The sequence below is a fragment of the Populus trichocarpa genome, chromosome 10 (genome assembly GCF_000002775.5).
Source record: "Populus trichocarpa isolate Nisqually-1 chromosome 10, P.trichocarpa_v4.1, whole genome shotgun sequence".
In the NCBI taxonomy this organism is placed as follows: Eukaryota; Viridiplantae; Streptophyta; class Magnoliopsida; order Malpighiales; family Salicaceae; genus Populus; species Populus trichocarpa.
This window is the reverse complement of record NC_037294.2, coordinates 2,460,247-2,477,027: the sequence shown is the minus strand read 5'-3', so window position 1 is coordinate 2,477,027 and position 16,781 is coordinate 2,460,247. Positions and strand designations below refer to the sequence as shown.

The 16,781-nt window shown below is 35.9% G+C and overlaps 2 protein-coding genes across 18 annotated transcripts in view; one reads left to right on the top strand and one right to left on the bottom strand.

Annotated features, from left to right (window-relative positions):
* Positions 1-8,197, top strand: part of LOC18102274 (uncharacterized) — a 25,183-nt gene extending 16,986 nt beyond the window's left edge. For 2 of the 13 annotated variants that reach the window (XM_052456833.1, XM_052456824.1), the window contains exons 4-8: positions 5,805-6,114; positions 6,308-6,380; positions 6,699-6,789; positions 6,869-6,948; positions 7,888-8,197. In XM_052456833.1, the coding sequence (XP_052312793.1) occupies positions 5,805-6,114; positions 6,308-6,380; positions 6,699-6,789; positions 6,869-6,948; positions 7,888-8,040 (707 nt within the window). In that variant the 3' untranslated portion in view covers positions 8,041-8,197. Of the gene's footprint in view, positions 1-2,613; positions 3,013-4,097; positions 4,506-4,727; positions 4,849-5,804; positions 6,115-6,307; positions 6,381-6,698; positions 6,790-6,868; positions 6,949-7,887 lie in introns of those variants that run through there. The other 11 variants (XM_052456837.1, XM_052456830.1, XM_052456829.1 and 8 more) reach the window with 10 other exon arrangements.
* LOC7475918 (uncharacterized) overlaps positions 1-16,781 on the bottom strand; it is a 27,783-nt gene extending 11,002 nt beyond the window's left edge. For 2 of the 5 annotated variants that reach the window (XM_052456822.1, XM_052456823.1), the window contains exons 1-6: positions 16,603-16,781; positions 16,375-16,508; positions 15,349-15,726; positions 12,237-14,527; positions 11,883-12,152; positions 9,954-10,034 (exon numbers count right to left, since the gene is read on the bottom strand). In XM_052456822.1, coding sequence (XP_052312782.1) covers positions 9,954-10,034; positions 11,883-12,152; positions 12,237-14,527; positions 15,349-15,726; positions 16,375-16,498 — 3,144 coding nt within the window. In that variant the 5' untranslated portion in view covers positions 16,499-16,508; positions 16,603-16,781. Of the gene's footprint in view, positions 1-8,642; positions 8,996-9,297; positions 9,365-9,458; positions 9,571-9,953; positions 10,035-11,882; positions 12,153-12,236; positions 14,528-15,348; positions 15,727-16,374; positions 16,509-16,602 lie in introns of those variants that run through there. The other 3 variants (XM_052456821.1, XM_052456820.1, XM_024609467.2) reach the window with 3 other exon arrangements.

The window sequence follows — 16,781 nt, the reverse complement described above, 5'->3', positions numbered from 1 at the left end:
ACAAAATACATATTATTGAAAGGTGAATGTTACATTAAATATAACAACACGAATATCTAACAATTTCAACAGGGTAAAAATGCATTCATAGTTCATTCGCTTCTCCCTTCTCGTTTTTATTAGAATCTCTTCCTTATTCAACTATTCCCTCTACCACTTTCAACCTTCATTCCAGACTTTATGAGATCAACCATGATTATTCTTGCTTATCACATTACCGATGCCAATTTCACCGGTATCATCATCATCACCCCATAGGAGTCGATGCAAGGTGATCCCTTTACCCGGGATCCTAACATACACTAAATGTATGCTAGCCAATACATGGTGATCCCCTTACCCAGGATCCTAACATACACTAAATGTATGCTAGTCCAATCGTGGTGATCCCCTTACCCGGGATCCTAACATACACTAAATGTATGCTAGTTTACTCCTCAAATCGCACTTCTCATATTTCTTTTATCAGTGATAGTTTCATCAATTGGCAATTCACATAACAAGTTTTCACCTTGAATACACATACATTCAGTAATTCACATTTCACATTGGTAATATAAATAAATCATGGAATTAACTAGGACGTATAGGTGCGATTCACCTACCTGCGATAGAAGCTCTACTCGTGCTCCCCTGCTGCTGCTGCACCACGTCTGTGGTCCCTCCTGCAATTCACAGGTTTATCTCATAAATTTTCCTCATCCAAGGATATGTTTTATTATAACCATACCAACAACCAATAAGTCTTTCTTTCAGTCATTTCTTAATATTTTACGTTTTTCTCATTTCACTCATTAATATTGTCATTCTTTATCCAACCTCAGTTATCATTCCTTAATATATATATATATATATATATATATATATATATATATATATTAATTGTTTCTGTTTAAATCCTGAACTGTTACTGTCTAGACATTGAACTGTTACTGTCTTATTTTTTGAACTGTTACTGTCTTTTTTTTGTGAACTGTTACTGTCTCATTTTTTGAATTGTTACTCTCCGACCTCTCCTCAGATTTTTAACTATATCTAGAGTTATAGAACTCCGATTCAAGTGAAAATAATTTTGTTGGAAAGTTAAGACATGAGGCTACAAGTTCTCTGAGGAAGGAGAACCCAGTTCTACCTCTAAGACAGTTAAAATTTCTCATCAACGAACCAGAACTACTACCCTATAGGGTCTGTCATGACCCAGTATCGGTTGGTGACCCATAGTTGGAGTTCTATAACTCCAAATTGAGCAAAACCAATTTCATTAGTTAGCCATCATCCAAACCTACAATTTCTATGAGGAACCTGATCCTAATTCCTTCATCCTCCTACCTGAAATCTCTCTGAAAGTCAAGAGACGAAACTGTCCAGATTCGACAATCTTTCCATTTACATACAACACATGAAGTTCTTTAATTTAGCAACTCATACTTTTTCCTCAATTCAAGTCTAAGAACTCAAATCTATAAATTAACATCCAGGCATCAATTCATAATCGACTTGAAATGACTCATAAGAGCACGTTTAGAATACCTTACCCGGTACGAATCAAGGTTTCGATCCCTCCTTTTCTTTCTAATGACAGCTGGCCCTCCCCTCTTCTCTTCTTGTTCAATTTCTCTTGTTAATCCCTTTCTCACCAGTGTTTATTCTACCTATAACCCTTAATCTTGGATGAGTTTCTAAAATTTTGGTGTTTCTCTCTTGATTTGTAAAAATGAATATAAAAACTCCCTCTTTTCTTTCTTTACGTTATTTGCAGATCTGTTTTTTGTGAGAAGATGAGTACTTATACTCTATAATTATTTTTATTTGCATCTAGGCCCCATTTTCTTTAAGTGTATTTGTTTTGTCCCCACTTCTTTTTAGTTTAGTTTATTTCCTTTAATTTAATAGTCTTCTTTTTTTCTCGGATTTACATAACACCTCATCACAATATTTTTCAATAGAGACGCAACTAAAACCTGCTTAACCATCTCCATCTCACCATAATTATTCAACCACTGTAATTTATAAGGAATATGATACTTTGTAGTATGTAAATTCAATTTATCCACTAGATCAATACTGGTCATTTTAATGTAACTCCCACTATCTATGATCACACTACATACCTTATTCTAAACCTGACACCTCGTATGGAAGATGTTCTCTCATTGCTCTTCCAAACAATGCTCATCTAACCACAAACACCTCTCTTAACCAATTACTCAACATCATCATCATTTGCATCTTTAAGTCGTAGCATCTTCTTTTAATCTCTACTTTTATTATCAATTATAAACTTTTTTTGAGTTTTTATAACCATAGTTTGCTTGTTAGGATATTGTGAAGTAACATGACCTCCCTCAAATAACAAAAACATTTTATATTATGGTTATGAAATGTAAAAAAAAAAAAAAAAAACATTAACCTAATAAAATTTAGTTGAATTGCTAAACCCATGTTAGCATCAGTCAAGTTAACACTAAGGATTAAAAAAAAAAAAAAAACGGTACCCTTTTAATAAAAATTATATTCCATGATCCAAGTCATTTTTTATTAAGCTCCGGGCCCATTAATTGTGATTCGTGTAAGAGCGAGTAGCAAAAGAATGAAAAGGATGAGAGTAGTGTGAAGATTGGTTTGAAATGCGGGAAAGAGAAGGAAGGAACAGACAAACGTCTCTCGTCTTCTTCTTCGTAGCCATCGAAACAGTCTAATGTTTCTTCTCCATTAATTCTTTTTTCTAACAACACAATCACTTGGAAACACCAACTGTCACTCTCTCTCTCTCTCTCTCTCTCTCTCTCTTACATATATGTTCCTTCATTCTCTCTTTCTCAATCTTTGTTGGTAGATATTTTTGATCCTGTCACCATATTTATGGTTTTGATTTACTACTATTATTGTTTTTTAATATCCCTTTGAGATTCTTCCACAATCTTTTTGAGAGATTTGTCGATTAGAAAAACAGTAATGCAAGCAACTCAGGCAGTACTCAACAATGGAGTTGCTGAAGGTTCTCCAGTAGAGGTTGGTTGGTCCTGATTAAATCTTCCATCTTTTTTATCTAGATAATTTACACTCTGTCTTCTTTTTTTTAATTATAGTTATCTTTAAAGTGATTTTCCTTGCTTTGCTTTGCTTAAACGAAAATAAAGGTAGGTCTTAAAAATCTTTATATTATCTTTATTGCTGATCTCTCTCTTTTTATGGGGTTGACAAGGTTTGCTGCTGAGATTTATTTGATTTTTTGTATAATTATTGGTTGGTTTGTCAGATATTTCTTTTTAGAATTGAAAAACGTTATTTTGATAGATTTTTATTCCATGATTAGTTAGAACATCATGTATAGAATTACAAACTATTACATTTCATTAGGGTATAAGGTTATTTTGGATAAATTGTGGTGTAATTTAGTTATTGCTTTTGGGTTTAGCCTCGTTCCCTTATTGAAGGCAGGGGTTAAGCATTTGGAGTAATATTCGTGTTTCTGGGTGATGAGAAAAGTTATTTCAGGTTTATTGTTATTAAGGTTTTGATATATATAAAGCTTTCGTGTATGTTATGCTATCAGAAGCTGAATAGATCCTTTGCTGGTGATGAAGTGCCAGTGAGACAGTGATACTTAGTATTATTTCGCCAGTTATTCTGAACAGTTTTCAATACAATTTACTGCTTACAATGTTTTTGACAATGGATATTATGAGGAAAACATTTGCTTTTTGCTTCTTGGCATTTTAGAGATAGTGCTTCTAGTTGTGACTAGTGAGGTTTTAAGATGACACTTGCCCTTATAAAGGAAATGCTTAAAGATAACCTAATTTTGAAAGCTGTTTAAAATTTTCCTATTCCTCCCCCACTCCTTATAGACTAAACAAAACCTAAAACTCATTCCAAGAAAGCCTGACATCTAAGAAGCTGTGAATTTCCTCAAGGACCTATGACCAAGTCTGTAATACTAAGAAAAACTGTGTGTTTGTGTCTGTTCCATCTGGTGATTGCAATGTTTGCATATCATTGTAATAGATGTGTCGTATATTCTGCTTTGGTTTGACGTGTTTTCTGGAAGCTTGTAAATCAAATGACTGGGATCTAATATGTCCTCCTCCTTGTAGGCTGATTCCAAAATTGTGGAACCCTCAAATGAAGTCTCAAATCCAGAACCAAGTGGAAGGCGCTCGGATCTTTCACTTCAAATTCCTCCTAGACATGTAGGTTTTGGCACTAGCCATAGTGGAAAAGGTTTACTCCACTCTCAAAATTCATATAAAGGCAGATCACCAGGAGGCTTCTTGCGGACTCTCAGCTTGAAGAAAAAAGCTGCTGCTCCTGATGGTGAGAGGAGCTCTCTCCTTACTGCAGACTACAAAACAGCTCCAGATAGTCCTATTATGGCCAGCTTCAAGTCAGCATTTTCTTGGAACAGATGCACTTCTCTTCCTGTTACACCTGCATCGAAATTGTCCCCTTCTGTTTCCATGCCTGCTTCAGCAATAATGCCTGGTGAATCTCATAAAATAAAAGTAAGCTATATTTGGTTTTTGCTGCTGCCTGGTTTATGAACTCCAATTTAAATTCAAATCCTTTAGATTTTTTGAGAGATGATCTAAGAAGTAATTCCCTGGGCAAAGTAATTGTTGGTTCAAGATAAATAGTTATAATGTTTGGAATATGATCCCCCTATAACGGATAAGTAACCTAGGGAAATTCTTGAAGAGAATAACTGAATGAGTTTTTTTGTTCAGAAGGGGGCTGCTCATCCTGTGGTTTCAAGGTCCCTCTCTGTGCCTTGGCGAAATGTTGTTATTGTACGATCTGCATCTTTCTCTACTCGCGATGAGCATGTTCTAACAGATCCCAGTAATGGTATGTAGTAGCACATGTGTTGCTTCATTTCCTTATTTCTATTGTTCCTTCAACTCATTGCACGATCAAGTTCCCTGACTTGCTCCTTCAGCTCATAGGATTTGGAATTGCATAATGTTATTATGAATTTAATGTTGTAGCCCTCAGTGATGTCCTACTTTCAGTTCAATCAAACCAAACATGTCATATATTTAATAGAAACTATTCATAGAATTAGGAATTGCGTAACTTCTGATTGGATACTGTCCATTATTGCTTTGGGTTTTATGCATTGAAGTCAATTATCTATTCAGTTTGCATGTATCCTGTCACAGCAATGGCAGCATGATCAATAATTTGGACAAAAATAAGATGAAAAACAAGTGATAAATTTGGTCCCAAATTGGTCATATGGCTTTTGCAAGAATAAGGTAAGACAGAGATGGGGTCTTCTTTTGAAGGGGCTCTTTGATGGTAAGTTAGTATCTGGGTTTGGTGATGAGAAAAGGAAGAAAAGTTTGCAGACATTTAATGAAGAGAATTAGTGTTCTAGGTCTATTATGGAAGGGGAAAAAATTTGCATTCAGGTTGTTGATGGCTTATATATATCTAAGATGGTGGTGGTAGGTGCAAGTCATTATTTCCCTTTTCCTGGTATTGAGTTGGTTTATTGACAGGAAATGATAAAGCAGTTAGAGAGGGTGGGGCAGGGTGGTTGATGGTTGGTCAGTTGAATGAAGATTTAGAATTCAAGTATTCCAGTAAGTTATACAGGTTCCCATTGGGTGCTACTCAAACCTGGTGTCTTCCAATCTGTTTCTTGGATTCAGGGACCCTGCGTTCTTGGGTGTTGTCATCGAATGGTTTGTCTAGTGTCATGTCATCATATTAGAGATTAATGCTGATGAACTCTTTATACTTGCAATCCTTGCATTGTTGTCCCCCCACTATATCATTAACTTTGCTACTTAATAAAGCAGATCAAATAACGCCTATTCCCACTGAAGTCGATGATGAAGAAATTCCTGAAGAGGAAGCTGTATGTAGGATCTGTTTTGATGTATGTGAAGAAGGGAATACACTCAAAATGGAATGCAGTTGTAAAGGTGCCCTCAGACTTGTACATGAAGACTGTGCAATTAAGTGGTTTAGCACCAAAGGAAACAAGAACTGTGATGTATGTGGGCTAGAGGTTAAGAACTTACCGGTAACTTTGCTTCGGGTAACAAGCGCAGCCCATAGAAATAACAGACAGGAACAGAGTCACCAGATGTCACAGTCAATAAGGTAATGCGAGCTGGCATCATAGTCATACATCTATTTGTCTTATCTTTAATATCATGGTTCCATGATGTCATTATGCATTGCATCTTTGCTGAGAGACATCTGCTCCGAGTTTCACTCACAATCAGTTACTTGTGATTTTTCCCTTTCCACTTTCTGCTAATTTTGATTTTAGTTTTCTTGGTGCTTAATGCAGTGCCTGGCAGGACTTTGTTGTGCTTGTCTTAATTAGCACCATATGCTATTTCTTCTTCTTGGAGCAATTATTGGTATGTTGTTTTGCTGTTATACAAAAAGTAGCATTAACAAATTTTGATTTTTGTGAAAGCTAGAGTTTTAAACTGTCTTGTTCTGATGAGTTCTACTGTATACATGCCTGCTTAGGTTCGTTTAGTGGGGTTGGGTTTGTTGTGATACTATGCTGTCAAAACAAATGCGACTGTTGACTAAGGTCCCCTCAATTTGTATGATCTCGTAACTGTGATATTGTATGGAACATGTTGAGAAGGCACACGACTGGAATTTTTCTTAATTATTCATTAATATTTAGAGCTGAAATGCTAATCCTGTGTACTAAAATTTTGTAGATTCATGACATGAAGACTCAAGCAATTATAGTTGCTGCACCATTTGCATTCACGTTGGGCCTTTTGTCATCTATCTTTGCTGTCATTCTAGGTATATTCTGATCTTTGGATTTTACAAAAAAAAAAAATTTAATTGGAGTTTTCATGCTAAATGCTTGCATGGCTTGCAGCAATCAGAGAGTATATATGGACATATGCTGCACTTGAGTTTGCGTTTGTGGCCATTACTGTCCACCTATTCTACAATATGGTGAGTAATGTGTCTTATTTTCTATCCCCCTCCTTAAAACAATTTAACATAATAAATTAAGTGCTGCCTAGTGAATTGAATATGGTACTATAATAAATTAACTGTGAAGTTGCAAAGATAATCATGGTTAAAGGCACTGGTTATGCTGGATGAATTAACGAAGACAGACTTTAATTAAGGATTTAAGATAACTACAAGATGAGTTCATTCTAGGAACAAAAATCTTCATCAAAAGCTATCATAATTTAGGTTAACAATCTTCTTTGGTATTCTGGTTATTTTGTTAACTTTAATAACTTCTGCAAGTGATGATCACATACCATGTGGTCTGAGATCTTCTCTTTTATTGGAATACAAGTTTTGATACCCACAGCTTGAGGTCTGAATATGTCTCTTTCATGTTCTCTTCCTTGACATTCCTTTGCTTGTTCCCTACTCATTAGGTTATTGAGGGATATGATAGTTTTGTTTGAGCCAAAACTTAATTCTCATCTCTATTGCATGCTTTGGCCTCCTAAACGTTGTGAAGTGCCCTGAGTTGAAGGTTCCCTAGCTAGAAAAGAAGGCAAAACTTTAGTTCTTTCAGGTTTCGGAAACTAATAACCAAGGCCAGAAAAAATAAAGGATTAGCTGTAAACTTTAAGGCGGATGAAAGGCATTGGTTGTAAGCTGTTGAGCCTTGGAGGTGCGGAAAAACACCAAAGCAAGCTGCATGGAAATGGTGGGGGAAAAAAAGAAATAATTTTGGTAAATTGCTGCACCAGAATGGTAATTATGAGATAACATGTAACAATCTGAATTCCTTTTACTGTACCATATCAAGTTAAAAAACTCATCACAACTCCAGAGCCCAGATTTGCTATCAATTTGGATCTTGATTCATTTTGACTTGAAGCCTGGAATTCTGCTGATTAAATCATCTGAAAAATGTTGTTGCAGCTTCATGTGAAGGCCATTTATGCAATACTACTTTCATCAGTTTTGGGTTTCGGGATAGCTATGAGCATCAACTCGTTGTACATTCAATATTTTGCTTGGCGAGTTCAGGTTGGCCAGAACCACAACTCGAACCCAAACTCGAATCCAGTATGAGTGATTATCAAAGTGAAATGAGGTCTAGCATATTATGTTTGCGATAGATATGTTGTTGTTTATCCCCACCCAGTTAACTTGGAAACTAAGTAGTAAAACAATTTCATGGTATGTTGTAAATGAAATTCTCCTGCATAATATTACCTCCCTTTGTCCAGCTCATTTCTTTATTGTGCAATGGATAACAGTGTATTTTTTTATAGCAACTCATTGCTCGATTTGAAAAGGATTAAGACTTGTTAACACAAACTGCAGAATGCAAATCAGGTAAATTTGCTAAATCTAAGTCATTGGAAACTTGAGAATTTCAAGGTTTTGTCAATTCAATTGGTATCCAATTTCTAACTAGGTTGAGGTTTCTTCTGTTTAGGACCGTGCACAAACTTTAATTCATGCTTGTTTATTTTTTCCTCAGTTTTCTTCCTTTTTCCTCTCAAGAACCAAACCACAAAGCTCTACTCTAAGATAACCCTAGTAGTTCTTCTCTGGAGAAAAGGCATCCATTTTTTATTTTATTTTATTTTTTTATCAAGACCTGTTATAGGCAGCTCAGGTGGTCAGACGCTAAAAACAACCCCAAAGATGCATTTGTACAAGAAAAATCAAATCAAAAGAGTAAACATCTCTGCCATTAAAGAACGAGCGAAGGCCCCATAATCGTTCATACAGATCTTATGTTCCTTAAATAAATATGACTAGCTCTATCAAGTATCTAAAACAAAGATTGTGAGTTCAGAATAAATCTTACATTCTGGTGCTGCTGTAGCACCGTCAAAATATTTCTACAGGGAAGAAAGCCTAACAGATTCACTACATGCATTATGCAAAAATGTACAAAGGTGCCAGGAAGAAGAAAAACTATCTACGCTTTGTCACGGGAACGAAATTGTGGCCATCTTTTTTCATCCATACCGTAGAACGAGTTCTCTTGACAGTGTCTGCAAAGAGCCGGTGCCTGTCATTAAGAAGAGCCAGTCAGTTTTAAAAAGTATTCAAATGCCTTTTGATCTGCCATTGATGTAAGATCCTTATGATTCCATCCATGAATATGCCACATAAAAACCGGTTGAACTTTGAATTCAACATATTCTTAAGCCAATAAAGAACAGTGAACAGTTAACTAGTAAGAAAAATCGTCCACATGCATCCCGACACGCATGGACAAGCCAACACACAGGAGGCCCACCAACTGACCAGAAGATTCAATTTCATTTACTCATAGCAAAGTTAATCCTCCCTTAAAACAATGCAACCGACCTTTCATATTCCAGCTTCTGAGTAACAATTCCATTCAGCAGCAGCTCTGAACTGTAGACAGCAGCCCCTGAAAGTATAAAGTAACAGTGCGAATTCTTATTGGTTAGAATTTTATGGATCACGTGAAGAGATGAACCAAAATAAAGAACAAGTATTCAAACCTTTTTCAAGGAAAGGTACGCAGACTTCATAATCTTCTTCGCAAGACAAAATTAACAGATCATCTGGGACTACATCATCCTTTAGAGTGGATCTGCCAACTCTCTCCACTGCCTGATAAGCAATTCAACAAATATCATTATAAAGCAAGAATTGCCGAAAGCATCTGAATAATTTAATGGAGTAATCAAAAGTTTCAACAGCCACATATTCATATTCAGTGTGAAACATGATGGGTGTGCAAGCCATATAAAAAAGATGTTCATAAAAAAGACGAAGGAAACTGATGGGTGCGCAAGCCATGTGTGGGTGCGCATGTCTAATAGAGTATCCGAAGGAAATATTAATCCAAATCTTTGTTAAACCGTCTGTGGCACTCACTAATAGTAAATTAAGTTTAAAAAAACACAGTCTAGTCAAAGAATTATGGAAGTATAATCAGAAAGTTTATCCAACCACGATAATAATGCGTCTAAGTTATCATGAAACCAGTATACCTGGCCACGAACTGCTTTGACCAAACTGGAAATTATTTCTTTGCCCGGCTTTGTCTTAGGAGTGATCAAAACTCTTCGACCCTGCAGAAAACGTTACTTTAACAAACAGTAGAGGACAACCCTAACCAATATAACGAAATAAAGCAAAAGATGGTGGGTTGACTAAGTCCAGCCATCATGCTTCTTGATGGACTTCATATTCACCTCACCCCATGATACATTCATATTATTCTATCTTTTCAGTACTTTATTCTTAGTCTTTTATTCATATTTTACATCTTTCAATAGCTTACTTAACTTGTTTTGTGCTTAATAGTGCTATGAAAACACAACGTAAAAAAAAGCTAAATGAAACATTTTTAGCATAATTTCAAACAAAGAACTAAAAAGAGCAAATTGAAACAAGTCATTGGAGCTAAGAAGTTCAAATTCTAATTGCATTAGAAATCCAACTTGAACAATGAATCCTAGTGGGATTAGGATTGGTTAGGGCAATCTGTCAGACTGGACCTCCATGTACTCTTCAAACCATATCTAGAGCTACTTTAAAAAATAGCATTGTTTCTATGCAAATTTGTGGCAAAGAATGGAAATGTTATGTTTGATAAAAAAGTTCTCTTTCATTCAAGTTTGAAGCTCTTTCTTAATAATTTGTGTTTTCGTTCGATTGGATCATTTATAGTTACAAACATCTTTAATCATGGTGCAATCGAAATTCAAAGTTTAGAAAAGGTGATCAAAGTGAAGGGGCAACATTTGAAATCTTTTTATGAAGGTTTTATGGTAGGTATTGTGGTGGAGGTTAATTTGGCCAAGCCTTAGACATAAACATGGAGTCGAGCCAAAGACAATAAATAAATGTGCTTATTGGGTGTTTTCTCTGCATGTGCGATTTACTTTACTTTGGATATTAGTACTTGTTTTTAAAATAAAAAAAGTTCTATTAGATTTTTGTTTCAAACCCTAAGTGATTAATTTTATCTTTTGATTTCCCCGTGGTTGATGAGAATATGTGTATTATGGATTCGAAGGTATAAACTAAATGAATAGGTTTACTTGTAATATTTGAAGCTTAAACGATTTAGGAATTGACTTTAAAAGTATGTCATGCTGACTTAGTATATGATTTTATCTTCTGTGAGCTTTTGAGCCTCTAACATGATTATTTTATGTGTTATTCATTCAAAGGTTATGTATTTCCAAAACGTGCTTAATATCTTGTAGAGACTACATTCACATTACATGTGTGTGTGTATGAACATGATAAGGACATGCTGGAATTTAACCATTGTGAACCTAAAAAACCAATATAAAGCATGTTATCTATTAATGAGTCGTGTTAAGCTTATTTATCTTTCTTTGCTTTGCATATGTTTTATAAGCCTTAACTTTTCACATGTTTCCTATTCCCTGGCCAAAGACTAGTAAAACATATGTGATGTTTATATAGGTTTATGGTTCAAAATTTTGAAAAGAAAAAAGATTATGTGATGAAGTTTTGTGTTGAATTTGAGCATGATCTGAATCAATTAAAAAACAAATATAGAAACAGAAATAAACAGAAACAAAATGGTGATAGAAAAAATTAAAGAAAATAATATTCTCTTAATGAGAATATATTGTCGAAAGTTAAATTCGAAAGCTAAGTAATTGTGATTTCATGATAAAGAATTCATGTGCTTTGATGATTATATGCTGTTGATTTCATCATTTATATGCTATACTAGATTCTCTGGTTATTAACCTTTTATTTACCTTTCTTTCACCCCATCTTAACCACAACCCCATTACAACTTTGAATAAAGACCATTTGACTTGTGTGTTGCATGTAATACAACTCATTAATTTTAAGGGTTTAAATTTGCACTTAGACACTCATCACCCCACATATTAATCATCAGAATGCCTTGAACATAATAAAACACTTACTTGTAAAAGCGGATGCTGGCGCGCATGTGCCAATGAAACTGCTAAGTTAAAGCCGAACTCCTTTTCCTTTTTTGAGTCTCTTACTATGTACTTTTGCTCGTCAATGTAATAGTTAGCTTGTCCAACATTCTCAAGCCATAAATGTGTGACCACTGGTTTTCCAGAAGCAATAGCTTCCAACATATTCCTTGTCCGCACAAATTTATCAGTAACAAAGTGTGTCGCATCTGTAATGGAGGAAGCTATTGAAACTTTAAGTCGATCTGCTATCTGTGAGACAATATAAACAGGTACTATCTAGTTAAACCAGCCTAGCACTTTATGAAAAGGAGCTCATGAAATCCAAAGGACTACCTTTCGCTGCTGCTTAAGTATGTCCTCATCCAGGTGATGGCTGAAAAGGACTCGAACATCAGACAAATCTCTTCTCTTCCTTGTATCTTTTGGTTCAGAAATAGGTCCTGTCCATGCAGCACATAGACTACTCATTTCTTTCACAAGGCATGCTCTTGACAGGTTCTTCCTGCATGATTGCTTATATTCACTGCCCATACAAACAGGTGATGCAGCATTCACAGGCGTCATACAGATACCAGGAGAAGCACATGCTGATTCGTAAGATTTTGTTTTCTCCCTTGACAAATTATCTGAACTTGGCACATTCACTTCATTTGCAGCTGATGGTGAGGAATCTGCATTGCTTCTTCTGTGAGAGGATTTTACTGAAGCACCCACTCCCATTAGATTGTTAGACATCTTCCCATTCATATCAACAGAATTATAATTACAAGTAGTGCCATCTATGCCTGGTTTATGAACATGTTGAGGTGACAAATCTGGGCAAACAGATATGGATGATCTGGTTTTCTTCTTCATGTTTAAATCAGTGCTAATTCCTGGCTGACAAGATGGTTTGGATTGAGCATGTAAGTTATGGGGATCATCAAGCTGACCTGACAAGTTTTGACGAGATCTTTTTCTTCTGGGAAAACTGATATAATTGTCTGTAGCTAGCAATCTTGATTTGGAAGTTTTAGGTTCTCCGGGTTGACTAGAACCCAATCCTGATGAGTTCCCTTTAGCATTCAACACTTCAGATGCCTCAACATCTACCACACCAGCTTTATGCCACTCACGACCACCCAACTCAACCTGGCTGTTGGGTTTTTCTCTATTATCAATGGACACATTCTCAGCACTTTTCAATTTAGAAACTGCCAATGACTGCCTGGTCCGGTGAGCGACTGGTGTTGAAGTAGCAAGCTCCACTGGTAAATCTTGTTTCTTAACTGAGCGATGACCCCTTGAAGCAGTTCCATTACATCTATCCAACTCATCAAGTCCAGCATCTGACCTGGCCCTCTTACTTCTAGTCATTACTACATCCTTATCACACTGCTTTCTGACATTTTCAGGACATTTTTGTGATGGAGTTAAAGATTGTTTACCTAGTTTAGCACTAATCTTCAATGTTTTCTTCGATTGATGTGTGGTAACTCCAATATCCTCATTGTTGCTAAGAGAATGTTGCTTTGAATGGATGCTCTTCTTAGCCTTACTTCTCAGTGATCCTTCCATAAGATCCTTGGAATTAACTGCTGGAATCTGCTGGCCATCATTAGTAGCATCATAAGCAATGCCCTCCCCATGGAATAACGCTTCCATAGCTTCAGCAGCCATTTGAGTGTCCAAACCTATATCTAGCATTTCTGGAACCTCCTTCCTAGTAAGAGCTTCCAACTGTCCTGCTGATGCATCCGCTTCAGGTTGTTCATCAAACTTATTAAAAAGATTCCTACTAACATTCGTTTCAGTTTCTTGCATCATCTTCTTATTAGCTCTTAGACTACACAAATCTATTTTTGACTCAGAGTGAACCTCTATTACATTCTGGACATTTGATTTTCCCTCGTTGTCCCTGCATACACCCAACTGATTTCCTTTGGATTTTGAGGGTTTCATAAAGGATCTCTTCCCAAGGTTTGCAGTACCAAAAAACATTTCCTTTCTTCGGCGGAAAATATCTCCTCCTCCCTCGTCCTCGAGTCCGTCATCCCAGTCAAAAATCCTGCTTTTTCCCTTGGTGCCTCCATCAGTGGTTTTCTTGGCCAAACTTTGAACCCCCTTCGCAGCTGAAATGTGACTTGACTTTCTCCTGTCAATTTTCCCCAGGTCAACTTCATCAAACAATACCTTGCTCTCTTCAATTAACTTTTGCACACATAAAAGCGCATCGGCTTGTGACAAATCTCCTGGTTCTTGGGAATCAATATAGCTTAACCCTGCCACCCCATCATCACAAATGGGGACCTCTTTTCCTCCTACAAAATGTCCTTTGGTTTCAATAAAGGAATTCTCAGCGAAGAGTTTTCTCATTGCAGAACAACCAATATTACACCTGCTTCCATTACTAAATTCCTTCACTTCATCATCAGATCTCCACATATCATGCCTCCAAACAACTTCCTCTGGAATTTTTGTTTTTGACCTGTTAGTGTTAACAGTAAATTGTTCTGAAATCTGACCATCAGTCACAAGAGAACATGAGTCACTGTTGTTGGTTCCATTTGAAGCACTACTGCGAGCTGCTATACCAGAGACCCGCAAGGACTCTACACGAACTGAAGTATACTTCAGGGCAGATCCTGGGAGCAAGATGGAGAAATATTAGTAAAGGTAAAACCAGAAAAATATTGTAATTATAACAAGAAGCGCATCATATATTGCACAACTTGCCCAACATAAAATTTCAATTTTCTTAAGAGTAAATTATTAAAATGTATTGCTTGCCATCATTGGTAGTCATCTGGTGCGGATCTTTAGTATTTTTTTTATGTTCAATTACCAATATGGCTCACTTAAAATATTCAATTGAAGAAAATAGAATTTCATACTCACAATTCATTTGGTTAACATAAGTTATCCTTTGGAACAATTTAGTATATGCTTAGGAAGATTTCATGTGATATATACTAATTATCATGAATGACAAGGAAAAAATATCATGAGAGAACACTGATTTTGGTTCTGATCTGAGAGAAATACTAGTGTTGAACTAGAAACATGTAATGGTAAAGACATGGATGAAGTGCTAGTCTTAGATTTCGAAACCATTAGTACATAGTTACGTACAGAAAGAATAAGTGTATATTTTTTAATTCGGTTTTTACATTTTCATGAGTAAGCCCCATTAAAGAGTGATCTTTCACTCCAGATAGGGTGCTGAATATCAAATAAGCTGTGTACAGTTGTGCCACTAGATATTCCCCTTTTGTTTCCTAGTCAATCCTTCATTTAAGGCCTTAGAATCATAATGCTAAAGAGACATGTCAGAAGGACTAGGGGAATTTTAAATTTAAAAGTGCAAATTTATGGAAGCTTTATATGTCCAACCACTAGAGAAAAGATTTCACCCCCTCATGAATCAAATCAGCTATTTTCCATGATCAGAATCAGAAAAACTCACCTGATAAATGCTGTTCATCGGTCAAAGCATCAGACTGCTCCACCAATCCCTTCTCACCATGTTTGGAAAGAGAGGTGTCTTGAATCTTCTCCCCATCCAATGATTCACATTTGCCTCTTCTTCCAGATTCATCATCAGAGAGCTCATTACCATCATCCAAAACTTCAGTTCTATCTGTTCCTTCACCATCACTATCAATGATCTCATCTATCAATTGGGTGTCCACATTCTGAAACCAATCGAGGTCATCCAACGCTTGTGTTTCACCACCAAGATCCACTACTTGGGTCTCAAATGCATCTTCAACTCTAACAGTATCCTCAAAAAGCATAGTACTTTGTAAAAATTGCAGCTCATTGGCATCCTCACCTTTTTCACCTAAATATCATATAATAAAAACAAAAAATAAAACTAAATCAATATTGAATCTTCAACAACTATTCATAAAAACTTGTCTGTAAATAACTACATATTACTTCTAAAAAAAGCAAGAACTCATAACACTACTAACACACGCGACACAGGCTGCGCTTATATGCTCTCATGTGGTTGAATCATGCTAAATATACACAAATACATAAACAGTGATCAAACTTTAAAATTTCCATGTAACAGTCATCGACTACACCAGATAATGCACAGATTTCAATTATTTCCCAGCAACAATTGTGACATGTCAATCGTGCTAGTGATCATCGATCCTTATACAGTAGTTCTTTTTTTTCCATTGATTAAAAAAAATCACGAACAAATTTGATTCGAGATATTCTTTCCCGAGAACAACTGTATTATGACAACAGATCTTCGACACTTCTAATTCAATAAAATCTTTCCTAATTGTAAATTTGGTTAAAGTACAAAATTGTTTGGTCGCTATAGAGGCTAAAAAAATCACAGTCAGGCGGCAACAACCAGGGCCGGACTTCTCTAGATTAACTTACAAAAAATCTTAACTAGGTCAATTAAAAAATTACAAAGAAAAGAACAGAACTTTATGGTGAATATAAAAAAGAATCGAAGAATTACCAGGCAATGGAGAGGGCAAAAATTGAGAATCAAAGGGTTGGGTATAAGAAGGGGCGAAATTGGCATTTGGGTCTTCTCTCCCTGCTTTAATTTCACCATCGTCATCGTCTCCAAGAGAACCCATTTTAATTCATCTGCAAAAAAAAAAATCCCACCTTTTTAAAACCCTGGAAATATCAGTGTGTGATTTTTTTTTAACAAGCAATAAAAACAAAGTTGCCTGAGAACCTGATCAAACTAGAGCAAAAAGGAATTAATTAAAAAAATGCTTTCTTGACTACAGGAGAAGAAGAGAGATTGGTGGTGGAGGGTTAGGGTTAGAAAAGTGGAGTGAGCATTGAGGGGGGAACAGAGGAAGATTTTGGAGGGAAAATTGATACTGTTATGTGTGTGTGTGTGTGTGTGTG